We start from the raw sequence: 12,065 nt of genomic DNA on the forward strand, positions 1-12,065 counted from the left end.
CCTATTTTGAGGAAGCTGTATTTTGGCTTCAAAAACTTACTGGAAATTCAAGTAGGAATTTCCAGGTTGAGTGTGAAAAGTCATTTTGTTCTCATATATTTCTTTTAAATCAGCATGCCCCTGTTTTGGTATAATACATGTTTTCTCCTTGCAGATTCTTCTGAAAAAATCTTATCTAAGGTAGAAATTAGCCCTTCTTTGAACATGGATTAAACCAGATGACCTCCTGAGAAGTTCTTCTAAATTCTTCTATGATTCAGCTTGGAAAGTTCACCCTCAGTCTCTAATAAGCAAAAAGGATTCATGAACCTAGCGTTAATGTACAGTAAAAAATGTCACATTAAGTGCTGAATGCCATAGTCTAAAGACTTATGTATTATCTTATAAACTAATTGTTAGCTAGTGTTCTCAGTTGCTGAATTGTTTTATGCATATGGACTTAGAATAAGTTCATAGATATAGATATAGATATAGATATAGATATAGATATAGATGATATAGATATAGATAGATATGTGTGGTTTTGTGTGTGATATTAGGCACAGAGAATTGTGTAAGGGAAGGACAAAAATCATGTCTATGCCAGTAAGTGACACAGGGCCAGGGACAGCTCCAGGCACTGGATGATGCTCGTGTGCTCTATGGCACCACTTTGACCTGGTACAAGCAGAAGCATTCAAGAGGAAATGACTGATTATGCTTGCAATTTTACCATGGGTCACAAACCCTTCCCATTTAGCTATCTGGATGCTGTTGTGGCTACATTTCAAATGGTAAATAACAAGGATGTGGAAGGTCACTCTACTGGGGCCAGGGAGGTTGAGGTTATATTCCTGGCTGTGCCCTGAGTTGCCTGGGGTGTCCATAGACAAGCCACTTCAGTCTTTTTAGTCTCTTTATGCCACTTCCATTTTCTTAGTCTCTTTCTTTCACACGTGTAAATGGCTTGTTGTAAAAACTCAGCTTTTCAAAGCAGTTTTTGTTTTCTGTGGTATGTTGGCAGGCACACATGGGAAGGGCCTATTCTAGGCTGGGACCTCTAGAGGTTCCCATAATCCAAATAATAATGGTAAAGACAAGGGAGTGACGTGATTTCTTATGAAATGACCATCCAGTCTCCTTGAGAGATGTAAACTGAGCGATTGTTCTGTGTGTACCAGCTTTACAAGAGCTAGAGTGCCCATTTCAAGAAGGATTTGGGGACAAGCTTCTGCATATCTGTGCTTGCAACAGGCAGGAGCAGCTTCCATAATTATTAAACTTAGTATAACTTCTATTGGATCTGCCATGGAAGAACTGCTGTGAAAGAAAAGCCATGGAGCATGATTCTGTTTGCATTTGAGCTGCTGTGATATAGAGTAAATGCCTGACACATAAAGGACTCCTTCATGGATGAAATAGGTTCCTAAAGATGGGCTTTCACCCTCCCTTGCCATATTACCATGTAGAAAAAAATAAAATGCCATGCCTCCTCACTTATCTGTCTGCCAAAAGAAATTTTAGACTATTTAACAAAGCTGATGTGTGCTTGGTTAGAACACATTCATTAAATGTGTTGGTAATGCCACAGAGGGAACGTGTAATGGGAGAGATCAGTGCTCCTGTAGCAAATGCAGTGCTAAGGCTGGGGTTGTGCTGGGAGCTGAGGTGCACCCTGGGCCCAGAATCGCTGCTGCCTCTGCTGAGCTCACCCCATGGGGAGCTGGGAGAGTCCTGCCCTGCTGGGAGCCCACCTGTGGATCAGCTGAGTAATTAAGTGTTTGTTTGCTTCCAGATGAATACAAGAGTAAAGTAGCCTGTGAAGATGACAAGCTGAGGCTGAGCTGTAAGAAGAGCATGGTGATAGCCATTTACTCTGCTATCTTTGGGAGGACACAAGGAGGCAGCCTGGAGTGCCCATACCAAAACCTAGGGATGCCCATGATTGGTAAGCTGGGGAATGTCTTGATGACACACTGATGTGGGCAGGGTGATTTCATTTACTGTCATCACAGCAGAGCTGGCACAGATCCTGGTCAGAAAAGCAGGACTGGGACATGTAACCTGCCATGGTGGTGCTCCTGATGTGTGGTACCTTGTCAACCAGGGGTGAGCTTCAGCATGAGCACCAAACTGAGGTGCAGCTGTATGCCCCAGGCCACAGGCTTTTCACAGATTCATCCGATTATATGATTGAAGGTGCTTGAATTTCTTGTTCAATTCTCTGTCTTCGTGGTGGTTCACCCACTGAGCCTCTGCCTGTAATATGGAGGAACATATTATCTGGGGATGTCCTGTACATCTGCAGCACCTGAAGCCTTGACATTGCACTTAAACTTTCAGTGAAGTTAAAGCAAAGGAGCGAAGCAAGCTTAAAAAAGCAAGTTGTTAAGTTTCATCATGTTATGGTTGGCTTACAGTACCTTCAAGTATCTTCCTTACTCTCAGACTATCAGAGTCTCTTACAGTCATGAGTTAAGGATAAATAATTGAAAAACATTCACTGGAACTGTCTGTTCTTGAGCTGATGTGAAATGACTTGGAATATTTTAGGCTGTGGCAGAGAAAGCAACAGTCACAGTACAAAAGCAGGTGCTCAGCATTCGTCATAATTCTCTTCAGAGCTGAAAGGGAGTTAACTGGTTTCCCCAAAGGAATTGCCTCCAGAGAGGGAAAGGATTCAGAGGACACCACACAGGGAACCTTTATCTGGTGCTATTGTCTGTGCTGGACCTGTTCAGCTGTATCTGAGGATCTTTGGCTTCACAGCTGCTGATCCAGTGCCCTTAAGGAGCTAAATGCTATTAAAATGGAAGCATGTCAAGTGAGTGCTTGGAAATATGACACTCAGGTGATGGGTGTCAGTAGAAACCCACAGGTGGAATGAGGCCAGTCAGGTTATTTGTGCAGTGTGGCGAGTGGCTTCTATAGCTGTGCAAATCTGAGCACTTGGAGCACAGCTGAGTTGTACAGGGTCTTCTGAGGTGACCAGTGCTCTTGGATGTGCTCCTTTAGTCCCCCAGTTGCCAGGTAGCAGAGGCCAAAACAGATGTGTGTGGCAGGTTAGCCTTGGTGTGGTGTTTGGGATGGGCTGAATGTGTGCACTGGGTGCTGAGGTGAGACCTTGCCAAGTCAGTGAAACAGGATGGGTTTCTGGAGCAGACATGAGCACCCCACTCTGTTGTCCTTGCTGAGAGAGCAGGAACAGGCACTTGCCAGTGGCAAGGTATCAGCACAGGGACCTACTCTTCAATGTCAGCATGAAGCAAAACTCTGTGAAGCCACAAAGGATAAAGTTTTACCCTTCTTTTCCCAGCTACAAAGTCATGAAACTTGTACTGGCTGAGAGCATGGTTTGTGGGACCAGAAAATGGGACAGGAGGCACAAATAGGGAGAACAGCAGGGCTGCATGTGCCATAGGATATCCAGCACCTGTATGCCCTGCTGTTCTCAAACTGGCCTTGTGAGCTCTACAAATTCAGATGTTTGCCCAAGGAAATGAGGTGTCAGATCCTAGAGTGCAGCACGCAGTCTGCTGCTGGGACGAGGCAGGGCCTTGCTCAAGTGTCAGCTCCTAAATGAAACTACTTACAGGACCAGGCTCAGTACAAGACAGTGTACTGCCAAGTCAGGAGAGGGAATGCAGGGGAAACTATGCTAAAATCCAGCTCAAGGTTTTAAACTGTGAGCTGATGCTAAAAATGACTGAGTTGTTGGACAGGAGCAAATATGCACATGTTTGGAATTGCTGGAATTGTCTCAAGAAAAATGAAAATTATTTTAAGTCAGAATGGTGCTCCTGGGGTGCTGTGGGAGTGGGTGTATGCTGCATAAGAGCATAAGGGAAGGTGGGAAGGGTGTCTGGAACATCTGCTGGCTGCATGCCCTGCAGGGCTGGGGAGATGTAAGGAACTCACCGTGGAGCAGTGACTTCCTCAGGCTTTCCCAGCCATTTGGGCACTGTGTGTGTAGGGTGAAAGACAGATTACAGCTGTTGATGTTTCCTTGCACTTTGAAATCCTGAGCAAATTGTGGGAGCGGGGGTGAGCTTACTTAAAAGAAAATTGGGGGTGAGCAGATGGTCATTGCCAATTCACCATGCTCCAGCCCTTAAATCCCCACTGTGTTTGGGAGGGGTTGTTCAGGTGTCTTCAGGTACAGCTCACTGATCCCCTTGGCATGAGGCAGTCTCTGCTTCTCCCTTATCTGCCTGTGTGAGCTGCCCCAGTGGGGCAGTGCTGCAGGAATGGGGATGTGAGTTGTGGCTGAAGTTCTTCTCTTGGCTCCACAGGAGAAACTGGTGTAGGATCCTCCTCCAACCCAAATCAGCAAAAAAGCACATTCACACTGTGCTTCCCCATGGCACCCTGCAAACCTCCCACTCCTGTCTCCAGTGACAAGAGCAGGTTGTTCTCCCAGCTTCACGAGTGGTTGTGGGAGCAGAACTCAGGGCGCCCCAGCCTACTTCACAAACTGCTCTTCTCATGGGCCTGCCTAGCCCAGCAGGCAGCTCTGTTCCTTCAGGAGCAGGTGGAAACATCACAATTTATAAATCAAAGTTACTGCTAGCTGGAGAACATTTCCCTGCACATTTCCACAGCCCTGCAATGTGGGGAGGGCTGCTCTGTGGCAGCCTTTGATCCCAGACATTCACAAGCTGTTCTTACAAACATGACCGTATGAGTCAGACTTTGCAGCAACATCCAGTTCCTGCAAGGCAGAACCCAGCTATGTTCTGTACATGGGAGATTTATTCTGTTTGAATTTCATGGGACTGATGATTTGTGTCAAGTCTGAGCCTTGGCAAAGGGCATTTTTCTGGGAAGTAGGCCCTGCACAAGTTAGCAGTGATTATTTATATCCATGCAGCCTGAGCTACGTGATGAGTGAAGAAGTCATACTTGCCCCAAAAGTGGTGAAGATTATCTTTTCTTCCTCTTCTAATGAAAAACAGTTCAGAAAATTTTATTCCATTTTTCTTTCTGTGGACAAAATGCACATTTGGATTGAATTTAGAGATATACAGCTTCTACAGGTGAGACTTTTAAAGAACTGAGGTCTAAGATGGGCAGGACAGGTGGCCTAATTGCATATGTAAGGCAAACCAGTTCAATTTGTGTTGTTTCTGCCTTGAAAAACAAGACCTTGTACTCCTGTAAAAGTGTTAAGGAGATAAAGCTCACTAACACTGAATTTCCTGGATTCTACTTTAGGAGCTCAGCTGGTTTCAGAGGTATCCTGGTGCTGCAGTCCTTTTAACTCAGATACTGCTGTGCTGCTTTTGGGTGATGAAAGATCCCAAGTCACCCTTCATGTGCCATGCCATGCCATGCCATGCCATGCCATGCCAGATACATGTTTTCTCTTTGTTCAATGTCTATGTGAATGTGTTTAGCATCTGTGAACAGAAAGTTATGGTGGAGAACTTCATCCTGTCACTGTCATGTTAAAGTGAAAATCTGTCAGGATCCTCCTTTAACTGGAAACATGCTGAAACTTATGTCTCTGACCGTAATGGGAAACCCCTGCAAACAGCTGGAGCCTTCCTTGAATGCCTTGGGAACTCTGAAAAGCTCCTAAAAGAATTTGACCTTATTTGTAACTCTTTTAATAAAGCCTCCACTTTGCTGCCAGCATGTGCAGAGAGCATACACAGAGCATGGGGAGGTCTCTGGGGAAAGGGCTATTTACAAGCAATGAACCATTAATATCCCTCAGCCAAGTGAGCCCTTTGCCCCCTTTTTCTGCTGTTTACAGCTGCCTTTGCCTGCATCTCCCAGTGTCTTGTTTATTCCAAGAGAAGTAGTTTAAAAAATGGCCTTTTTCTACGTGTGTCTGAGTGCAAGGTAATGATCTAATTAGGAGACTGAGGAGGAAGATCTTGGACATAAAATGATTACCCTGTTTATTGCTTAGTGGAGCAATATCTTTGGTCATATTCAGGACACCTGAGTTGTTCACATTATTTATTTCTACAGTAGCTCCCCCCCTGAACCACAGAGGGTGAGATGGACATGTTCAGCTGACCTCTAACATAGGATCCAGGACTCCTTCCCAAGGACCCTGTCTTTCTCCGTCATGTATACAAAAAGCCCAAAGCAATTTAATTGCTCATCCTGGGTAGAAGGAATCTGGGTTTGGTTTTGGAGTTGGTGCAAGATCGTGGGAACCCTGGCTCCTCAGCCTTGCTCTGGGTCCTGGGGTGTGGATTAAGCTGAGTACTCTGCTGGGACTGAAATGTCCGTGTCACTTAACATACAAGTTGTCTCCTGTGCCTCTGTAGAGGGGAAAAATTAATGTGTTTACAAAGCCCTGAGGAAACTCATATGGTCAGTGGCACTCTCTGACTCATGGGATCTGATAATGGAAGAGCAGAGGAAGGAGTTCAGCAAACGAGCCCATGCTTTAGGTGCTCATTCCCTGGCATTTTCATTCTAATGTAGGGACAGAAGGTGATCCAACCCAGTTTGTTTTGATTTCCCCCTCTTAATGCAGATGTATATAAGACTTAAAGCAGAGTCCTCATATAAATATTTATTACACCATATAAATAATGGACCCTACTAATTTGTTTTTCTGTGACCAGATCTAGCATGTGAATGAATATGAAATACATGCAGTAAAAAACCCATTTTATTCCAGGGTACATGTTCCTGCCAGCACAAGAGCTGGCTTTAAGAAACTGCTGCCCCTGCAGCTGTGCATTCCTGGCTCTCTTCTGCTTCACCATCTATGACTGTTTTCCACCCTGCTTCTATCAGGACAAGGTTGTGGCTGTGCTCTAATTTTAGTCTTAAGTAAAATGCTTAAAAATAAAAAGGTGTTTAAAGTGTGGAGCTGGACCCGTGAAGAGTAGTAACCCCTGGCACTGAAGTGGGAAGCAGGCGGTGGCTGGGGCTGCAGGAAGGGATGGGATATCCACAGAAATCTGTGCTGGTCAGACAATACCATGTAGCACAGCTGACCTCTTGGCAGATCCAAGTGGCTGAAAGACTCTCGTGCTTCATCCTGGTTTCTCTGTCTGGCCTTTAAAGCAGCTGCAGTGCTGGGTCTGTGGGATGAGCAGCAGTTGTGGGGGTCAGACCCTGTCATTCCTCTCCACGGAGCACACCAGGCTTCCAAAGCACCCCTCCTGTAGGTGTGACTGTGTATGCTTCATTTACTTTCAGGACAAAAGCTACTTTATTTTGTGTATAGCTCATGATTAAGAACATGTTTTTAGAGGCAAATCTGTTTGTATGCAATAAACCCCACAAGTATCCAAATCTGAAGGATAAATAAATATCAGTTGCTGTTTAAATCATATATCATACCTTATTAAATTTAAATTGAAATGCAGTTCCCATTTAGAATGCTGAGTTAAAGTGGGACAAAGCCTGCTTTCAGAAACTTGTTCTTCAATTTAAGATACTTTATGTGTTTCACTTTTTGTCTCAAAACACCAGGAGGTAATTAAAACCACTTTACAGCTGTTTCTAGAAAACTCCAACTATTGTTGGATTCCATAGAGCCATAAAAATGCTTTATATGAAATTGTTTTTATATGCACACAATAACTATTAAAAAAATAATTAAAAAGTCCATTCAAATGTGAGTCTGGACAAGATCTCTCTTTAAACCAAGGTTCAAGTTGGTTTTGAAATGCTGTTTACAGTGGAGTATGACCCCACGCAGTGATTGTAATTAAAAATTCTGAAACTAGTAATTTAAATAGGAATAGCCTGCTCTGTGATGCTATTGGTGTGATATTTGAAGAAGTAAAGCATTTGTATCAGTAGTATCAACTTCTTTAGTGGCTGATCTTATAAAAGATGCCTACTACCTATCTATTAGTTAAAAGCAGCCCCAAAATACAATCCTAACAATAAAAGGGCAAAGTTTAAGAGATTTAAATGTGTAGCATCTTAGTTTGTTTCCATGGAGTTGCTTTGAATGAAAATGAGTGTAACTTGTTCAAAACTGATAAAATTCCTCTTAAACTAATTCAGATGTCACTCAAGAATATTGCAAAATTGCCACGATGAGAGCCTGAGAAACAAAGGTAATGTGAAACCTGTGTTTGCAGGCACGCCATGCTTTATTTTAGGAACCAAGGGCAAGAAGTGACTTGCAGGCTGTGTCAGCTGGGTAATCTCTTTAGAAAATTGGCCAGTCCTGCAGCTTGTGACCTTGCTTCAGCCTAGCTCTAGGCACATGTTGAGTATCCCCACGTTCAGGAGAAGACTCTTTTGGGCTGTAATGAATAGGAAGGAGAAATGAACTCAAGGATTTCACAGAGAAGTAGATACATTGAAAACACTATCCCTGTCTTCTACTGAGTGATGCTAAAGCTGTTACCTTCTTTGCTTCTTTTCTTGAATGCCTTACAGCCCACAATCCACTCTGCTGCAAATTAAATAGTAAAATTTAACTGTTTGCCACACCAAATCTTTTTTGTTCTTTGAGACTTCTTGGAGCCATGTTTGAAGCTGTCCTTGGATTCTCACTTCAGCCCCCAAACCCGAGAAATGTTATTAATTTGCTTAACTTTGCACACTCTGATTCAGTCCCTGCAAAACTGGAGGCTCATATATTTTATGTGAGTTCTGGTTCCACATACAAGGGTGATAAGATGATTTAAGTTCACATTAATAAACCAAGTGTTTCTAAATGTAACTATAGGATCTGTAATTAAACCTGTAATTGATTCTACAGTTGCAGTCTCTAAATGTGATTGGTTTCTTTCAAGATAATTTTCTCTTTTCTGACCTACTGCTGAAGTTTCCAAAGTTTTATGGACTGTGTGGTGACTAATTTTTCTCTCACTTTCTGTGAAACATACTTTTTTAATGTAAATCTGGCCTTCTCTGCACATCCTTCTAATGTTCAGATACAGATTTCCTTTCTAGCCATTTATTTTCTGTGACATTGTGCAATAGATATGTTCTATATGCAGCTGTATCAATGTGAAATTGTCTGCTGCTATTTGTAATATGATGTTGACCTTTTATCATTTTACAAATACTAGCAGGGATCTTCACCATTTAATTGTTTTGGGTTCCTGCTCCTGAGCTGCTTCTGTGTATGTAAATACACTTCTGTTTCTGTATCTTTTTTGTTTAAGGGCAGTCTTTGGTTTCTATTGGCTGAACTTCACACTGGTTGGTCTTAAGGATACTTAAGTGTTTGTAGTTTGGTTTTCTCCCTCTTGCCTTGTGGATCTAGATCCAACTCACTTCTTTTGTCCTCTCTCTAGGCTTGTGTGCCATGGCAGGGAAGAGAAATCCAGTGTATTTCAGTTGCCCCCAGCTGAAACTGTGTTACAACTATATACTGATAAAGAAATTACCTCCCCAGGCTGCTAAATGAGAGAGAAAGTGGACAAAATCCACCTTTATTACCAGTTTTCTGCACTGGCTTTTAAAGAGAACATCAAACTTAATGGGCATGGGCTAAGCCGAAAACACCTGGTGTTTGATGTACTGCACAGCATGCAGACTGATTCATTGATATTCTGTGAAGACATCCTTTACAGACTGCTAGATGGCTAATTTTGTCTGAAGCTGAGGCTTAGGCACCTCTAGCAGCTGCCCCTGTATGAAGGAACTGGTGTTTGTATCCACCACAGCTAATGGAACATCTTTAAAATATATGAGAAACTGCCCAAAACCAGGATAGCTTCCTTCACTCCTGCTTATGATAGAGGTTCTTTTTCAGATTGAAGCAGTCACTCCTAGGTAAAACATGAAGGAATTTAGGCAGTTGCCTCACCTGAAAGGTTGGAGTTACTTCCTGTTTGTGTCCTTTCTACCATTCCATTGAAATTTGCTTTCTCTTTTGGCAGACAAATGGATAACCACGGCACTGATTCAGACATCTGTCATCTTTCTTTGCAGGAGCCAAATTTCTCTCCTCTTAGTTAGTTGACTCCTTCCATCTTTCATTCTGTCCACTTGGATTCATAGCTCCCAGCAAGTAACTTTCCCTCTTTTGTTCTTGAGTCGGAAATCAGGCTGAGTGTTTTAGAGAAAAATCCTGTTCTGCGCTTGGGAGGAGTGTCCTCCTCAAGCTGTCAGTTGTTTGTAAATTACTTCCTTTAAGGGAAAACTTAAGTTGATCCTTTCACCTGCTCCTCAAAAGATAGCAAGGAAAACTAGGATTATGCTGATGGTTTAATTTTGAGATTTGGGTCTACTCCTGATGCATTTACACTGAGCCAAGGCATCCCACAGGATTTGTCTCTTGATCAGGTACCATCAGTCCTGTTCCAGCTCCTAAATGCTTACTTTGTATGTACTGCTGGAAAATAGTATTTTAGGCAGTGATCCCCTTTCTGATGTCTTTAATTGTGGCAAATCACTTGGTCCTTTTGACACCTCAAGGTCTTATATTTTCGTGGTGGAAAAAAGTAGAATGAGTGCCCCATTTTACTTGAAAATTCACAGACTCAGTCTGACTCATCCTCTTTTGAGTGGGTGGAGATTTTTCTCAGGTTCCAGTTTTCTTTCTTTTTAAAGTACATGCATGTTGGTATTGGGTTGAGCACCATGTCCTGCTGCCTCTCCAGATCTGTGGAAAATGGACACCCTGTGGAAAACTCCTACCTAGCAGCTTCAGAGCACGCTAATCTACTCAGCTGACCAGCTGTCTGTGGTTCTGCTTGCTCTGGATAGCTGGTCTCATTTGTGCAGAAACCCACCTTTGCAGGTTCAGAATGGCTGTGCCAGGTGAGTCTGAACATGAGCAGATAAACAGATGGACAGCTGTTCTTGAACATCTGCAATATGTCCAACTTCACTGTGGGATCAGTCACCCTTCTCAAAACTCAGGTTTTAGATCTGTTTGTGGATCTATCTGTGATGGCTGCTGCCTTGGAAGAGGCTCCAGTCTCCACCAGAGCATCTAAAATCATCTAAAAGTTACCAGAGCGTCTAAAATGCAAAAATTAAAGAGTTTGGAAGCATTCTTTCAAACCCGGATAGGTTTTGCAATCAAAAGCAGCAATGCATGGCTCAGATTTCAGATTTGGATGTGTCACCCTTACTGGAGAAAAACAAGTAACACTGAGTAACCAAAATTAAGGATATGATTAATAGGCATTGGCTCCAGTTTCTTTTATTTTTTTTTTTTCACCAGGAAGAGGTAATAAAGAAATAGTCATGCTGGGAAGCAGCCTTAGACTGACTAAAATCCATTCATTGTGGTGAGATTGATGATATGGACATTACATCACCGAGACCAATTCCAGTTTTAAAGCCAACGCGGTCTGCAAGCTGCAGCTGGTAAAATCCTCCATCATGGCTTTGTTGCCATGGTTTGGGTTTTCATCCTGACAGAGGCTGGGCTGATGGAGTAGATCAAGGAGTCATATACTAAATGCAACTGGTTAGGTGAATTACCCACTGAGGACTTAGACTGAGGGTTGTGAATTCCAGCTTGCCAGTGGTCTGCATTTGTGACGTGATCCTGGGAAAGGGAATTCACCTTGCACCAGGAGCAAGGCTGGAGGGACATGCAACTCCTCAAAAGTGGGGCCAGAGGTAAAGAGAATAAGGTGAACTGATCCTACTCCCCCACAGCCCCACTTTAGCTGAAAATGCCATATTTGAAAAGCACAGATGATACCTTTAAACATTTTCACATGTGAAAGTTTCACCATAGCCAGGATTCGTATATGCTCTCTGGCAGTGTACTGAAGCAATCCAATACTAATGAAAGCCAAGGGTAACTCTGGCCCAACCTCTCCAAGAGGGCTCTCTATCATCTATGAGGTCTTAAAGCAGTTTTTATTGCTGTATCATGGGATTTGAGCTTTGTGGGCTTTAAGAGGTTCTCGGCAGGGGCCTGGCTCAGCTTAGCAGTACTTACCTCAGACTTAGTGATACGGTGTTGGCATTTGTGAACGTCCTTCCCACATCTCTGACACATGAGGTCACTTGTTTGTTACTGGTGCTAGGGTGGTATCTCATAAAACATTTGAAATTTGCATTTAGCAAGCAAAGAGGCAGCAGAAGAAAGGAGATTGTAGAATATAAAATCATTAAGGTTGGAAAAGACCTCCAAGATCATCTCCAACTGTAAAGTTGCTGTGAATGAACATGACATC

At 43.0% G+C, this 12,065-nt stretch overlaps 1 protein-coding gene across 2 annotated transcripts in view; it reads left to right on the plus strand.

Annotated features, from left to right (window-relative positions):
• EVA1A (eva-1 homolog A, regulator of programmed cell death) overlaps nucleotides 1-12,065 on the plus strand; it is a 201,603-nt gene that overhangs the window by 81,974 nt on the left and 107,564 nt on the right. For both annotated transcript variants that reach the window (XM_005521823.3, XM_014251410.2), the window contains exon 4: nucleotides 1,775-1,927. In XM_005521823.3, coding sequence (XP_005521880.2) covers nucleotides 1,775-1,927 — 153 coding nt within the window. The remainder of the gene's footprint in view (nucleotides 1-1,774; nucleotides 1,928-12,065) is intronic.

The sequence above is a fragment of the Pseudopodoces humilis genome, chromosome 3 (assembly GCF_049639895.1).
Source record: "Pseudopodoces humilis isolate 2021_Gansu_Grassland_sample_001 chromosome 3, ASM4963989v1, whole genome shotgun sequence".
NCBI lineage: Eukaryota > Metazoa > Chordata > Aves > Passeriformes > Paridae > Pseudopodoces > Pseudopodoces humilis.